This window comes from Pipistrellus kuhlii, unplaced genomic scaffold (genome assembly GCF_014108245.1).
Source record: "Pipistrellus kuhlii isolate mPipKuh1 unplaced genomic scaffold, mPipKuh1.p scaffold_m20_p_21, whole genome shotgun sequence".
Taxonomy (NCBI): Eukaryota; Metazoa; Chordata; class Mammalia; order Chiroptera; family Vespertilionidae; genus Pipistrellus; species Pipistrellus kuhlii.
This window is the reverse complement of record NW_023425520.1, coordinates 3,825,276-3,842,366: the sequence shown is the minus strand read 5'-3', so window position 1 is coordinate 3,842,366 and position 17,091 is coordinate 3,825,276. Positions and strand designations below refer to the sequence as shown.

Here is a 17,091-nt window from a genome sequence, read left to right as displayed (position 1 = left end):
AGACTCACAGCTGGAAAGCACAGCGGTGGTGGTGGGAGGCTCTCCTTTCGCTGAGGCAGCAGTAAGGATGTACAACTGCCAGACATCTCTGAAGGGCTCCCAGACTGTGAGAGGGTGCAGTGGACACCTCTAGGCTAAGGGACACCTCCCTTCTGCCCCCCAGTGCATGAATTTCATGCACCAGGTCTCTAGTTTATAAAGAAAACCCTATAGATTATTGCCCAAGTTTATTCTTAGGCAACCTCCATGTTTCAAAGATCTATAATCAAATTCCAGACAGGAGGGGAGGAGGAATCCAGAGCCTAGTGGAAGAACTACTTCTGGTTTATAATTGCCAGAGTGAGAACACTGGGTTATTCCTAAACTATAATTGATGCTAGCATCTCAGAATCCCACCCACTGCCAGGGTCAAAGATTGCTGTTATACAGGAAGGATAGTCTGCCAACTCCCTTGATTTAAAATAAACCCTGAGTAGAGATCTGGCAAATAAGGGTTGTGATATTGGAAAGACGAATGGTTTTTGGCTAGCAGCTATAAACATTTAGCTAAGGGCTGATAAGGACCTATGATCTTTTCCAATCACCAACTTTTTCTACTTTAAATGGAATGTAATTCATTTTGTTCAAGGATGAAAGAAATTTACTTCTGCTGACATTTGGACTTACCCTTCTTCAGAAGTCTAGGTATTTCATACTAGATCACTGAGAGTACAAAATATTTTAAGATAGATGAGCATTTTCCCCCCTACAAATCAAAAGCCCTGTATCCACATTTGGTGTCTTTATTATTTCTTTTAAAAATATTTCATTGATTTTAGAGAAGGAGAGGGCTAGAGATAGAAATATCCAGCAGCATGCCCCCTACTAGGGATTGAGCCCACAACTGGGGCATGTACCCTGACAAGAATCCAACTATGACCTCCAGGTTCATGGGCCACCGCTCAACCACTGAGCACACTGGCTGGGCTCTTTTATTATTTCTTGTATTGGATTTTGCTCAAATCAGATCTAATATCACTGAATAGTAAAAGAACATGCAGAAGCAACACAATAGTTATTTACCTTCCACCAAAAAGGTCCTACATGGCTTAGCTGGGTAAGAGTATTATAAGGACATGGCTTCGATCAAAGTCTTAAACTTCTTAATGACCTGTTTACTTTGCTTAGCTCTGTTCTACAATCATCTCTCAAACCTGTTTCTAAGTAAAGGAGGACCAGGTAACAAGGCTCAGGCAGAACCAACACCAGGGACAGGAAAACACAACTGAAACTGCTGTCAGTGGGAAAGGAGCCCATGCTCACACACACGGAACTTACAGGCATTCACTTGGTCTTTTCATTCATTCTGGTGGCAGGTGCTGAAATCACAGAAAGAAACCAGATATACATTGAGTGGCCATATAATGTCTCTGAGCATATAATAATCTAGCCACTCAGTGTATATTCTATATAATAAAAGGCTAATACGCAAATTGTCCCCTCGACTAGTTCGACCAGCAGGCAGGCAGGCCAACCCCTCAGAGCAGCTTCACCCAGAAGGAACTTGGTGGGTAGTCCAGTAATAGGCTCTCTAGAGGTGGCCCAAGCCAAAGTACAGAGTGACTGTCATTTTGAAGAGCAGATTGTAGTCTACTATAGTAGCTGGTGATACTTAAAAGACCAATATGAACCACTTCATCTTTTACTCCAAGTTTTGAAAAGTGGAAAGACTGCCCTGGCCAGTGTGGCTCCATTGGTTTGATTCATCAAGGCATATGTCAGGGTCTTGGGTTTGATCCCTGATAGGGGTCATGAAAGAGGTAGCTAATCTATGTTCTGCTCTCACATCGATGTTTCTTTCTCCCTTCCTCTCTGTGAAAAAACAATAAAAATATATTTTTTTAAAGTGAGAGGACTCAGCAACAATAAGCACTGGGGAACCTGTACCATTGCATTAAGATCGCAACAATTCTTTTATCTTACTGCTCATTTTTAGTGTCAAACAAATTCCTGGTCCTATGACTAAAGATAAATAAGAAAAGGTTTGTAACTTAAGTGTTATGACAGGACTTATTCCTGTAAGATATACAGGAGACCTGGTCTACATGAGCCAAATTACTACTCAAGTTTTTAAAAAAATATATTTTATTGATTTTTTACAGAGAGAAAGGGAGATAGAGAACTAGAAACGTCGATGAGAGAGAAACATCGACCAGCTGCCTCTTGCACACCCCCTACCAGGGATGTGCCCGCAACCAATGTACATGCCCTTGACTGGAATCGAACCTGGGACCTTTCAGTCCTCAGACTGAGGCTCTACCACTGAGCCAAACTGGTTTCGGCTACTACTCAAGTTTTAAATCGTGAATTTATAACAAGAGAAAAGTGAAGTGAAAAGCTCTTTAGGAAACACCACAGTCATGCAACATCAGTGATGTCACAGGCCCATAAAAGATAAATTAATCATTTAAATGCGCATGTTACAATATTTAAGATTCCTCCTAAAATCCCTTCTCCAAATGTAAGTTGGACCAATAAAACAAAGCTTTGAAGTCAAGTTAGACACCATCGCCACCTTGTGTTTAACAGACTTCATTGCACACACATTATTGCCCCCAAAAAATCACATGTAGGGATTCAACAATTACAGAATATAGCTTTATTTATAGAATCTTACAAACAAAACATTTAAAATCCATAACTTAAGTTATTTTCTTTTCTAATTTATTGTCATAACTCCTGAGTTATTTTTTAAAAATACTGTGATGGAACTATAAAAGGAAATAAGGAACAATAAAAACCTAACCACTCTTGGAAAAAATCAGACTTTTCGTTTTTAAGCAGATTTCCAGCATATTACCATGTGTTTGGAAGAAGACTTACTAAAAACAGGTCATATGACACCCAAACAGAGGCCTTTTTAAAAATCCAGGGTGATGGATCAATGAAGGAGAAAGCTCCAAGTTGACACTAGACACAAAAGGCCCCTTCGGAGGCAAAGAAGGGAGGCAACCTGCATGGCAGGGCGAGAGTGAGAGGCGACAGGACCCCTGGTTCACTGACAGACTTTCCTTGCTATGGTTAATACGAGCTGGTCCATCCGGGGAGGGAAGGGGATAATGTGAATGCCAGGGATGCAAATGACCTCAAAACTCACTAGCCCTCAGCCTTCTAATATATACAAATGCTTTCAAAACAGCAAATTCAACAGAAGTCCAAAAGAAGTCGCCACATTTTCAACTCACGAGGCAGGTCTGTTGCCAATCGCAACATGCAATCAGTTGCACGCTTTGAGTGTTTTCTCCCTTTCTATCGATAAGTGCCAGCCGGGACTGGCCTCTAGAAGAGTTACAGTTTAAAGAGAATTTCCTTTTGAGGCAGCTGTCTATGAAAGGAAGGTTCTTAATACACATGTGCACAGACAGGGTAAGCACCTTACTACTTCAAATTTTTTTTTTAATTTGTTAAACACTATAGTTTTGAGCTCTTCTAAAACTAGGAACCCATTAACCCTAACTAATTTACTCCAAGAAGAATGGTATTTGTAAGGAATGATCTATAGGGAATGCTAAAATTAGACATTTAATGCATCAATGTGAATTAAGGAAAGCAAAATCTCAAAGTTTGAATGCTATTTTCTGCTAACTCCTGAAAGCACGTTGAGAAAGATGAAACAGAAAAGACAAAGAATCAGTAACAATAACAATGATAACATAAAGTTAGATTTCCAACATTCAAGGAATTGGTTCTTTGGTAAAACTGGACCATAAACCTATCAGGAGACAGACCTGATATTTAATCTAGGATCTTGGTAACTGTTTTCCTTCTTCTTTAGCCCATTCTCAGGTCAACAGGCTAGAGGAGGAGGAGAAACTTCTAAAGTATCACCAGCAGTTTTCCTGCTCATGTTCTTTTCAAGAATATTCCTGGTTTGGGGGATGTTTTCAAAGAAGAAAAAGAACAAAACAAAATAGAGGCTACTTGTAATTCCTGTAGAGTGGGAGGTTTTTCTGGGTAGTAGAGAAAAACCTCCAGGTGCTGGCAATGAACCAGCAATTGTCAGTCATGCACACGAATCAGTTTGCAAACACAACCCCTGGGCTGCAACTGTGGGCACCACTAAGAAAGGCTTCTGGAGAGACGGGCTCCCCAAAGTGGCTAAAGAGTCTCACATTATCAATATGATAATAATAAATCAATTCACCTAGTGAACCTGGAGATTAGCTCCCCTTGAAGCCAGGGTTCTGAGAAGAGGGCTCCACAGTGCCGAGGCTCGCGACAAGTCTATCAATCCATTCTCTGCAGAGAGCGAGAGCAATTAATATCAATGCAGGACTTGCCCTTTCTTGTGTGGGGTGAGGGAGGGAGGGTGTAGACAGTGCCCGTTAAAACCCATTCACAGCTTACTCCGTGGGGCCTCAGTTCTGCACTCATCTGCGATGCCCAACCAAAGTTGTGGACCTTACATCTCTCTTATTAGTGCAATTAGCAAATCCTAAACCGTGTCTGCACTGATTCCTCTCCGGGACCCTGACTGAAGCTGCTCTGATTCCATAAGACATGTGGGCCAGGGGAGGAAAACTGTGCAGTCTCCCCTCTAACACCAGCATCGTGAATGTGCTCAGAATGTGCTTCTAGGGAGGCAGTTACGATGGGAGAGGGGAAGAGGAGGTGGAAATCACAGCAAACCAGTGGATTTGTTGCAGGCCTTCCTTCTCCGCCCTTCTTACTAGAGTTACTCTGAAAGAGGGAGGTCCAGGTACCTGAACCAACACGTTAGCTCTGCCAGACGGCCAGGTACACCAGGTGCAGCCACAAAAAGAGCATTCCAGCAGCTGGGCATAAGCAGCTGTCTGAACAGGACACACACCAAGGTGACCTCGCCTCCCTCCCGCCCTACTCTTGTCCCAACTTTCTGTTCTCTTTGAGAGAAGAGGCAACTGAAACTGATTAAAAAACAGAAACTCCTGTCTCCTGTACCTTTTCTGTTAAAAAAAAAAATAGGACTATATTTACTTAAAAATGGGTCATCTTGAGGTCCAGGATACACAGATTCATAGCCCCGAACCCACAGATTCACTTCCTGATATTTCTAACCAGGTTATAACTAAGTTTCTGCATTGGGGCAAAGGACCCCAAATCTCTCAGCACTGGTTCAAAGAGCAAGGGGCCAGGGTAACCAGAGGGAAAAATGAGGCTTGTCGGCTAAGCTGCATTCAGGTTCCAGAGTCACTCTGAGAAGGAGGGAGAAGAAAGGAGAGAGGTGCCACCTGGAGACTAGTACCAGGCAGCTTATTATTAATACAGAGCATTTAAAAAACAATTGACATTTACGTGGAGAAATATAGTCCGTGTCACAGTTTTTAACAGAACTGCCTCTCCCGATGCCGCGTCTGAGGGCTAAGGGGCCAACCGTCAGTTTTCCGGGTTCCTGCAGGGCCCTAGCCGATCTGGATCTGTCCTGAATACATGGTGAGGAGCAGCATGATGGCAAAGCCAGTCAAGAGACCCAGGTTCTGGATGACAAAGGGGACCAGAACGCTGCCCTTCTTCTCATCCTCCAGGGCGACTTCATTCATCTCAGGGAACTGAGAAAGGAGGAAAAAAACAAGAGAGCTGCAGTTTCATTCCTAACTTTGTACATCCAGGAGAATTCATTACAATGTCAATATTATATCTAATAACTTATACTTACTCTATTAATATTGTTAATATAGCAATAGTAACAATCCACCTAATAAAAGAGTAACATGCTAATTGACCATACTTTTGTGATGCCCACCCGCCAATCAGGAGTGAGTATGCAAATTAACCCAACAAAGATGATGGGTTAATTTGCATATGCAGGTGCCAAGTGTCTGGGGGCAGGGCGGGACGCAGGCATTCTTGCTCTGCCCCGGGCCTCTGGGCAGCCAGAAAGGTGGTTCCAGACAGAGTGAAGGCAGTGCTGGCAGCCAGGGATAGGAAGGCCCATTTTGGCATGAATCTTTGTGCATTAGGCTTCTAGTTAGTATATAACGTGACTATTATAATAGCTATTATTAATACGGAGTGAAAATTATATAACATATAATCCTATATAATAAAAGCCTAATATGCAAATTGTCCCCTCAAGCAGGAAGCTGACAGGGAGGTTGACCGCTCACTATGACATGCGTTGACCACCAGGGGGCAGCGCGGAACATGGCAGGCGTCAACAATGTGGTACTGGTAGCAGGTGGCATGGAGGCACTGCAGGCCCTAATGGGCCCCAACGAGAGCAGGACCGCAGTGGGATGGTGGAGCAGGTGAGTGGGCAGCACCAGACCAAGGCGGGTGAGAGCGGGGGCCTGGTCCAGATCGATCGTCCCACAGATGGTGACCAGCAGCAGCAGCGGGGGATGGGGCCGCTGCCTGGCTCCCAGGTGCTGAGGAGCTGGGCAGGGGCATGATGACTCAGGCGAAGGGAGAACATGTGGGGCCCCAGGGGTCCAGATGTCAGCTGGGACCTGCCCTTCCACACCATACACTCGTGCTTCGATTGCCACACACACACACACCCCAATTGGTTTACAAAGAAAATTAATAGCCATAGCCTCTGGAACTTGAATGTAAAAGCCTTTCTCTAAGGTAGGGGTGTCGAACTCAATCAGAGAAGGGGGCAAAATCTAAAATCCAGCCTATATCTCGGGCCGAATGGTTTACTGAACAGTCATAAACTGTCATTGTGATGGAAACGCAGCGGAGTGCAGTGATGACAGCGCGGTGCGGGCCACATTGCAAGGCCTGGCGGGACGGATTTGGCCTGCGGGCCTTGTGTTTGACACATGTGCTCTAAGGCTATTACATTATAGCGGACCCTTGAAAATGGGGCTAAGAGGTGCTGACCCTCTTGCATTTGAAAATCCACGAGTAACTTGACTCTCACAAAACTAATCTCTCCCTCAATATCATAGGAGATTGATTCCAGGACCCCCACCACACCACGGACACCAAGATCCGTGGACACTCAAGGCCACTATATAAAATGGCTTAGAATAAAGCCCATTGTAGGCCCTCCACATCCATGGATTCCCAACCACAGACTGAAAGCAGTATAGGTTTTTACCGAAAAATAAATAAACAAACAAAAAAACAAATAAATAAATAAATAAAATTAATGTACGAATGGACCTGCACAGTTCAAATTTTTGTTTAACAAGGGTCAACCATACTTTACATCTACTGAGGTAAAACAAAATACGACACGTGCATGTCGTCCTGGATGTGATTAGGTGCTGGCTAAAAATAACTGCTTTGATAAAAATAAACTTTTTATTGTGATCCTTAAAAACACTTGCAGAGAGACATAGAGAGAGAAAAATATCGACCAGCTGCTTCCTGCACACCCTCCACTGGGGATGTGCCCGCAACCAATGTACATGCCCTTGACTGGAATCGAACCTGGGACCTTTCAGTCCGCAGACAGACGCTCTATCCACTGGAGCCAAACCGGTTTCGGCAAAAAGATATATTTTGCTATCAAATGTTATTGTCTCTTCTTAGGGAAACTGAGCAACTATGCAAGGGGCCAGAGTTTGGAGCTTTGACTCAAGGCCTCTCCCCGCTGGTCAGCAAGGCAGGCAACAAGGAGACCTTCAAATTCAAGTACTGCAAAAAACCCCTCACTGCGGGAAGGGCTCCCCATAGGAAAGGAGACTCTAAAATGTCTCCATGGCGAGGCTGGATCTTGGTGGTCTACTCTTATCATCTCTCAAAAATATTATTTTCAGCCCTGGACAGTGTGCAGGAGGCAACCAATTGATGTTTCTTTCTCTCTCGCCCCCTCTCTCCTTACTTCCACTTTGTCTCAAATTCATGGAGAAATATTGTGGGGCTAGGATTAATAACAACAATGATTTATTTTCAAAAGCTATAGAAAACAATTCACACAAATATGTTAATGAAAATGACACAGCTGAAACCGGTTTGGCTCAGTGGATAGAGCGTCGGCTTGGGGACTGAAAGGTCCCAGGTTCGATTCCGGTCAAGGGCATGTACCTTGGTTGCGGGCATATCCCCAATGTGGGGTGTGCAAGAGGCAGCTGATCGATGACTCTCTCTCATCGATGTTTCTGACTCTCTATCTCTCTCCCTTCCTCTCTGTACAAAATCAATAAAATATATATATAAAAAAAAGTCACAAAAAAAAGGTTAGTTATATAAAACATGTGAAAATCAGGTATTTCACTAGCAAACTCAAAACTACTTAAATTGCCACACCAGATGTTAATGGGAATGGTACAATGTATACATCTAGACACTGCTCATAATGCTTTCCATTGACCTATATGTATCTATCCTATAATATTCCCATTTTTAGGGAAGGACCCTGGAGCTGAGTTTAGTAATCATTTTCTTTCTTTTTTTTAAAAAATTATGTTTTTATGGATATTTTACAGAGAGGAAGGGAAAGTGATAGTTAGAAACACGGATGAGAGAGAAACACAGATCAGCTGCTTCCTGCAAGGCCCCCACTGAGGATCAAGCCTGCAACCAAAGTACATGCCCCTGACCAGACTCGAACTCAAGACCCTTAAGTCTGCAGGCCGATGCTCTATCCACTGAGTCAAACCGATTAAAGCAGTAATCATTTTCTTTAAGGACATATGTTAATGGAAACAAGCTCTTTGTTATTTAAAATCTTAAATCCCTTTAAAAACATTGAACTGTACACTTGAAGTGGGTGAACTGTGTGGTAGGAGAATAATTCTTCCTTATATAAAGCTGTCATAAGAAACTCCTAACTAATGTCTCCTTAGCTGTCCTCCCACCCAATGGCTTCAATAACCCAGTCCAGCTTTTGTGATTTTCTCATATAAACTATGCAGGACTTACCATATCAGCCAGAGAGATATACAAGAACATTCCTCCGGCCAGTGCGAAGATCCAGTTGGCAGAGAAGTGGCTGCCGGCCAGGATGCCGAAGGCCATGCCCACGTAACAGCAGCAGGCAGAAAGGAAGTTGAAGAAGAGCGCCTGCTGGAGGCTCATGCCAGCGTTGAGCAGGATGACGAAGTCTCCTAGGGAGGGAGGACAGGGGCGAGAGTGCGGAGTCACTCCAGGAGGTGAGAGCACGATGAGCACAGACTGCTTAAAGTGTGGGTCAAGTCTGCGTGGAAATCAAGACAGCCCCAGACATGAGATTACAGGGACAAGAGGGAGGCACCTCCCCCTTCGTGTCCAGGAATTACCACTGTTTGCAAAGCTGGCCATGTACGAGATCTCAGACAAGAGGCTGAAAACAATGCAAAACAGACAACCAACAAGCAACAGCCTCATTTCTCTCCTGATTGATGGCGAAACAGAGGAGCTTCCCTATTCAGAACCACAATGAATGGTATTTTCAGGAAACAAAAGTGAGACTGAGGGAAGTTGAGTAATTTTCCCACGGTCACAAGCCAATAAGTGGCAACACCAGGACTTGACCTTGAGTCTCTGAGCCTCCAAAGTCCAGACTTTTTACACTCCCTCCGATAAAACAAAAGGGCCTCCACAAAACTCCCAGCTCATCTACCTTCTTCCAACTCCAGACTTCTAATGCGCATCTCAGTCTCGGGAAGATTAACAGGATGTAACAAATAACTCACACCAAGCACTTAGAATAGGGTACGGCGTGAAGAAAGTCCCTTTCACTACTTTCCCTGCTACCTTCGTGATAAATCTAAGGCAGGCACTGTTACCTACCCTGACGTATAGGGGAGGAAACTGAGCCACAGTAACTATTAACTCAACTGTTCAGAATCGGTGGTTAGATTTTCCCCTCGCATGAAGAATGTATTAGTCAATTATAACAAGTGTTTAGAAGTTGGGGAGGAGTCAGCGGTAAGAAGGGTGCTCGTGCCAATCACGAGGCAGCCACGTGGAACGGGGCTGAGGGCCTATGCACTCACCCAGCTCGTGTGGGAACTCCTCACAGAGAATGGCCACCGAGGTGCTGATGCCTTGGAAAACGGACACAGTGAAGGAGGCCCCGATGGCCAGGCCGTCGATGAAATTGTGGAGGCCATCGCTCAGGGTGATCATCCAGGCCAGGGTGCCAATATCGGAGTAGCGAATGCCTTTCAGCCAGTAGCAGGCACTCTGGGAAGCTTGCAGGTCCTACGAGAAAGCCGGGCCCCACGGCGCCCAGGTCAGGGCGGACGGTGGACCTTCAGGGTAGGCCTGAATCACCACGGCCGTCATCCCTCACGGGCCCCCGCCCCGCGCTGACCCACCGACCTGGACGGACAGCGAGCCCACGATGACCTTCTGGTCCACCACGGGCACCTTGCCGTCCAGCTCGCTGCTGCAGTGCTGAGGAATCATGTGGTCCAGGTCCCCGTTCTGCAGCTTTTCCGTCACCCCCTCCTCCTGGTCCTTCTTAGAGGGAAGCGCCTCGGAGGCATAGTGGCTGTGTCCATGATGATGCTGGAGGGACCACAAGGAGTGGTGAGCACAACACTCGCCAAGACCTTAAAGCTTCCTGCGACCTGCTCTGAGTCAGCGCTCTGGGCACTGGGAAAACCCCGTTCCCACCACCAGAACAATCACAAGCAGGCGACACCCACAGGAACCCAGCGTGTTAGAGCTGAACCACGGTGAATGCAAGGGCCTGGCACAGGACAGATACCAAAGCAGTGACTGCAGGGCCCACTCATTCCAGAGAGGCAGCTCTGCTCAAAATCTTAGAGCTTCTCCTCTGCAACGGCTAATTTTATTCAATTCAGCAACTATGTGGGGATTAACTACATAGCAGGCACTGAAGGCGTCTTTCTGGATCTATACTGTAATAATCCGCATTATTTCTTTGGGGTCATTTTTCATACACAGTGCATGCTCATTTCCAGCCCCTCCTTTGTCTCCTAAAGGTATAAAAGCACGTGAAAGAAATAATTTAGCATAAAGCAGAGGGAATAAACTACTGCCTAGTAAAAGGCACACAGGCCAGATCTGGTTTCTGGTCTGCCTGTGCCACCTGCTATTAACCCCATGTGGCGAAACGGGGCGTCCACTCATTAAACTTGTGAACTCTGCTGCCCCTCCCACCCCAGGCCGCTGCAGGGGTGCTGAGGACCCGCCACCGCGACACGCAGCATTTCGGAGGCAGGTGCTTGCCCCGGGAGCACCTCTTTGACCAACAACCGGGCCTCACCTCATTTTTCTGCTTAAGGAGCATTTTCAAGATCTTCTCTGTGAAAAAGAAAAGGTAGAAACCCCCAAACACCACTGCAGACTTGGAGACGTAATGATCCTTCAGAGGGTCGAAACCAAAGGCCTGTGGACCCAAATGAAGAAAATAAGTTTAAGAAAAGAAGCACTCTCCAGGGTCCCCTCTCATCTCTCACCTTCTCCCTGGTTGAGTGGAGGGAGACAAGCGCAATGGGACAGCTGGCATCCGTCCGTCCATCCCTCTGCAGCGGAAGCTAACTCATGGTTCCCGACTGTCCCTCCTCGGTTCTCTCTAGCTTACTTTCTGATGCAAAAGACAGATCGTCTTCAGAATAGTGCTGTCAGGCAGAACAGCCTGGAGAGTTTTCTGCTTTTAATGAGGGCTCTTACCCCATTTCTCCGTTTGCTAGACTCTGCCTGCAAATCCCATATTTAAAGAGAAGACGATGGTGTTCACTTTCCCCGCTACTCCATGTCCCTGCGTGACCTGCCCGTAGACACAACGGGAGGTGGTGTAATTACAGTTTCTAAAATGGGACATCCACTCCCCAGTCAAATAGCAAGGATTGCGGCAGCTTCCCGACCACAGACCTCCCAGCGACCACAAGGCCGAGAAAGCAGACTGTGTCAATTTTGGGGTTCTGTTTTGAGTCCTTTCTGGAAACTATACTTATTTTGGGGGGGTGGAATCCATTGGGGAGTAGACCGGAGTAGAAATCAAGATAATTCCTTTCTCAAGGATGCCCCTGGCAGTGGGGCCTTGGGAAAGAGACGGGTGACCTGCTCCTCAGTTTTGACAGGTAGCTGCCCCTTTAAGGGAATAAATGCCCTCCTTCTCATGAAGAGAATAAACTGCAGCCTTTTCATGAATGGGTCCAAGATAAAAGTGATCGTAAGAACCAGGAACTCTGGGCTGCCTACACGGTAGCTGTTTTTCCTTTCTGCTTTTAAGGGACAAAATGCAATCTCTACCCAGTTATTAGCTTTCTAAGTGACATCAAGGTCCAATTCTAGAGTAGAAAGAACACATTTGGATCAACTTTCCAGGACAGTTAAATCATCTTAGGGAAAGTGGGGTAAAAAGAGGCAACAACGTTCCCCACGGAAGCCAGGGCGCTGGCAGAGGGCAGAGCACGGCTCCAGGAGCCGCGAGCCTGGCTTCTGGGATAGGGGCTCAGTCCGGGTCGGATTCCTCAGCTGGTAAACGAGTAAGACATTACTCGTTCTCTAGATATTCCAGAAGTTTCTCTCAGGATCAACTGAGAAAACACAGAACCACATCTCGGAAAACAAAACGTTAGGAGAAGCATGTGGCGGCATCTCTGTGCTCCCCTTCCCTGCCCAGGCCTGTCAGACCACCTGGGGTGAACGCCTGTGCTGCCGTCAGCAGCGGGTCTGCTGCCAATGACTTCCAGCCAGACGAAGCTTCTCCGGGGCCGCTGCCAAACCCTCCGAGTCTGAGCTCCCTGCTCCTCGGGGAGGGTTTTCTCACTAACCCGGGCCCATGTGGCACCAGACTTTCTATTCGGATGACTACCTTTGCCTCAGAACGCCCTACGGAGGACAGATCTTTTTATCGTGACCTATGGATTCTGTTGAATATCGGGTCTAGTAATAATTAATGTCGTTTTTAAAAATTCGTTTAAAATCTTGCTTGGCGTTGACTTGTATTGACATAACCTTCAAACACGTGGTATCTACAGAACGTGTGAAGTGCAATTAACAAGTTTTGCTTGAAAAAGTTTGTGTTTGCTTTGGTTTTTGTTGCAAAACTAGGGCTAAGAAGATGGTGGATGAAGAGCATATTCGGCACTGCATGCTTTACGAGTTCCAATTAGGAAGAAAAGCAAGTGAGGCTGCAAAACACATCTGTAGTGCTCTTGGTCAAGATGCAGTTAGCGCCAGAAAATGCCAGCGTTGGTTTGAGAAATTTCGCAAGGGAAATTTTTCGTTAGATGACAAGAGTGGTCGAGGCCGTGTGTCCAATTTTGATCAAGAAGCTCTTCAAGCTCTTTTGGTGCAAAATCCTCAAATTACCCAACAAGAGCTTGCGACAACTTTAAATTGTTCACAAAAAACAATTTCCAATCAATTGCGTGCACTTGGCAAAGTCCAAAAGTTTGGAAAATGGGTTCCTCATGAGTTGACCGACAACAACCATAATCAAAGAGTCACAATTTGCAGTTCGCTCCTCTCTCGTCAAAACCGTTTGCCGTTTTTAGAGCAAATTGTTACCGGAGATGAAGAATGGGGGCTGTATGTTAATTTGAAAAGGCGGCCTCAATGGTTGGACAAAAATGAGGCTCCGCAGCCCACGCCAAAACCTGACTTGCATGCGAAAAAAGTGATGTTGTGTGTTTGGTGGAATTTTAAAGGAATTCTTCATTATGAATTTTTACCATCTACCCAAACCATTACAAGTGCAGTGTATAGTGCCCAATTGGAAAGGTTAGCCCAAGCTTTAAGAGAAAAAGAACTTGTGCTAATTAATCGGAAGGGCGTAATTCTTCACCATGATAACGCACGACTGCATACTGCAAGAATCACTGCTGAAAAACTGCGCCAGTTGGAATGGGAAGTTCTCCCTCAATCTGCATATTCTCCTGATATTGCCCCTTCCGATTACCATTTGTTTCGTTCTTTGCAAAACTTTCTTCTTGGAAAAAAATTTAATAATGAAGAATGCCTCAAAAATGCATTGACCGAATTTTTTGCATCAAAATCACAAGAATTTTACAACAAAGGGATTAAAATGCTTCCTGAGCGTTGGGCACAAGTAGTAGAAAACAACGGCAACTATATTGTTGATTAAATTTTGTTGTATTGTTTAAATAAATTAGATTTAAAAAAGTATTAGAAAACGACATTAATTATTACTAGACCTAATATTTGTTTGTTGTGTGCCAGAGCCATAAATCAGGAGCTGTAAGTGATCTAACTGCACTACACCTTTTCACCAACAGTTAGCGCTTTCGAGGCATCAGGCACCTGATAAACATTAAGTCACCTGACCCTCATGCCATCATCAATCAGGCCCATTTCACATAGTGAGGGAATAAGACAGAGGGTAAGTGGCTTGCCAGGAGTCACACAACTTGTCAACAGGGAAGCTGGATTGGAACCAGCTCTGAATCCTGTTCCACATTAAATCCTAGCTCTGCCCCGGTCTTCGCTTCACCTTCCTGAAGGAAAGCACCTCCTTTCTCTGCCTTCCATGGAACCGGAGGGTCCTCCCACGGTGCCCGCTGCCCCCAGGAGACAGTGTGCTCCTGGGTGCGGGGCCCTGGCTCGCCATACCTCAGGGATGAGCTGGAAGAGGGCGTTGGAGTAGAGGGTGCCAATCGCCAGAGCTATGAAGTAGAGCAGCAGCCGCTTGTAAAAGGTCTTCTTCATAACGGGCACCACAACGGCCCCCAGGAGGGAGCAGAGGGAGATGATGGTCACGCAGAGGAGACCATAGCCCCACACTGCCATTGGGGGAGAGCCAGGCCCACCCAGGACAGGGAGAAGGGCAAGCACCCCATGGCATGATAATGCCATTTAGGGTGGAGGAAAGGTGGAGGGGATAGGGGAGCAACAAGGAAGGTTTTGGTGGAAATTAACAAAGGCAACAAAAGGAAAAAATCAGAGAGACAAGTAGGGAGGGAGAGAGAAATAGAAAATTTGTTAGTGATTCAAGTCTGATGAAATTTCCTTTAATTAATTCAGAAGAAGAGGAATTCAAGATGGCCTTGGAACTCTGTGGCCCCTGTCCCCACTGTCTTTGCTGGCCCAGGACACTCTTGCCAGCTGGTGTGACTGGCACAAGGGGTTGCCACCTGGGCATACAGCCATGGTATGTGCAGGTCTACCCAGAAGCTGCCAGGCAGACACTGGACCCAAGGCTCTCGTTAATAGAAAACAAGAGCGGCTGATGGCCGTGCTACCACCACATTGCTTTGTGTACCCAACCCATACTGCATGGGCACGTGCACCAACCCAGGGCACAAGATACAACCCAGTGCAGGGCCAAGCAATTGAGACGAATAAGGCCCAATGCCCGTGAATTCCAGATTCTTCTCAAGATGTATTTATTTGTTTGTTTGTTTTCCTTAGCTTTGAAAGGGATCCAGTGTGGAGAACAGAGTTCCAAGACCACCCTGCACAGCAAATATTTCCTCTACCATTTCCCAGCGTCACACACTCCAGCGTGGCCAGGATGAGGCCCTCCCGTGAGCCACAGGGCCGGAGCGTGTACAATTACTCTATTTCCATTCAACAGGTAACCGGGCATTTCATAAACTTAATTATTAAAAAAGTAATAAATCTGATTTCTGGAGCTGAAAAAAATAGCCCAAGATGAGGCCTCCCCTGTGAAGTGCTTCATGGGAATTTTGAGACAAAACCGAGATGGTTTAACTTAAACCAGACTTTCCTCCCATTGTCAAGAAGGAACAGATAGGGTCTGGGCACCGCATTTGGCATCTCTCCTGGCTGAGAGTCTTCTGAATGAGAAAGGCGGGGCGGCCCCTGACACAGGTTCTTTAAGAAAGACCATCCCCAAAGGAGGTCCCCGCATAATCACCTCCCCTGCCTGACCCTGCCTGAGCGACAAGGGGGGCAGACCGTCAACCTGGGTCTTATTTCTTTTAGCTCCTCAGTGGTCATAATTAAAAAACAAAATTAAACATTTCCAAACAGTCAAGTAAGGGCACCAGGAAGTCAGTCCTATCAGGAGAAAGTCAAGATGCAAGGCAGGAAGGATGGAGGGCCCCTGCTCCTTTATCTTGTAATCTTTGTTCTATGTTTGGCTCTCTGATACAAACTGGTCTAATTTAAAAAAAAAAAAAAAAGGAGGATCGCTCACCTTTTAGGCCAGTTCTACTTATTAGCCGGTAACCTCTTACTTCTGCCTCATTCCAGATGGATAATCTCTTGGTGGCCACCCCTGAGCCCTGTGAGGGCCTCTACTTAGAACAGAGCACCAAGGACATGGGTGGAGACCACCCTGCAACTGGGCTTAGGAAAGGCCCTGAGGCAGGAGGCTGAGACTCCCGATAGAGTAAACGCTAAGAGCCTTGCACCTGACATCACCTGATGGGGCCGGAGGACCCCTGGGTGCCCCAGGAGTGAGAGAAGGCCCTGGAGATCCAAAGTCAGACTCATTTGTGTCCCTTGATATGACGGAGAAGTTGATTTGTCAGGGGGCAGCTGTCTGGTGCCTTGGAGCACGGGGCAGGGGCAGGATTGGGGCGGGGCAGGCTCGGCGGATGCCCAGGGAGAGAGGACGCGCACGCTCCATTCTACTGCACCTCTGGGATGAGCTGGAAGAGCGCGTTAGAGAACAGCGTTCCGATGGACAGGGCGATGAAGTAAGTGAGCACGCGGCTGAAAAACGCTTTCTCCGTGCAGGGCAGGACGAGGGCTCCCAGGAGAGAGGCCAGGTTAATCAGTGAGACACTGAGGAAACCAAAGCCCCACACTGTGGAGGAACAAGAACAGACGGGGCCTCCATTACTGAGAGTGTGCTGCTGCGGCCTGGGCGGCCCCCGGGGTCCAGCTGTGGTCAGGGCACACAGACACGCACCGACCCCGCAGGAGGGACTTGCCGAGTCCGCCTCTTGCTGGGTGCTGCGGAGAACCCTAAACAAACACCGCACAGCTGCTGTCCAGAAGCAGTTTGCCTTTTAGATGGAGGCAGGTGAAAACACGAAGGACTAAGCGTTTAAGAACGATAGTGGAAAACAGTGAGGCGTGGCACAGGGAGCCTATCCTGGGTGTCAGTGTGGGCAGCACACACCAGCATGGCGGCCCTTTGGAAGGGCTACCCGGGCCTGCGGGAGCCACGTGCACTCAGAGTCCACAGTGAGTCCCCTGAGGCTGGAGCAGGGGTCCTGGGCAGGGGCGGGAGAAGGATGGAATGGTCTGACGACAGACCTTGTAAGGCCTGAAATGCCAAATGAA

At 46.7% G+C, this 17,091-nt stretch overlaps 1 protein-coding gene across 4 annotated transcripts in view; it reads right to left on the bottom strand.

The window, feature by feature from the left end:
• Window positions 1-2,902: 2,902 nt before the first annotated feature.
• Window positions 2,903-17,091, bottom strand: part of SLC39A14 (solute carrier family 39 member 14) — a 58,909-nt gene continuing 44,720 nt past the window's right edge. For 2 of the 4 annotated variants that reach the window (XM_045585896.1, XM_036450623.2), the window contains exons 4-9: window positions 14,446-14,615; window positions 11,132-11,254; window positions 10,219-10,407; window positions 9,891-10,098; window positions 8,836-9,020; window positions 2,903-5,567 (exon numbers count right to left, since the gene is read on the bottom strand). In XM_045585896.1, the coding sequence (XP_045441852.1) occupies window positions 5,421-5,567; window positions 8,836-9,020; window positions 9,891-10,098; window positions 10,219-10,407; window positions 11,132-11,254; window positions 14,446-14,615 (1,022 nt within the window). In that variant the 3' untranslated portion in view covers window positions 2,903-5,420. Of the gene's footprint in view, window positions 5,568-8,835; window positions 9,021-9,890; window positions 10,099-10,218; window positions 10,408-11,131; window positions 11,255-14,445; window positions 14,616-16,439; window positions 16,610-17,091 lie in introns of all 4 variants that reach the window. The other 2 variants (XM_036450624.2, XM_036450625.2) reach the window with 2 other exon arrangements.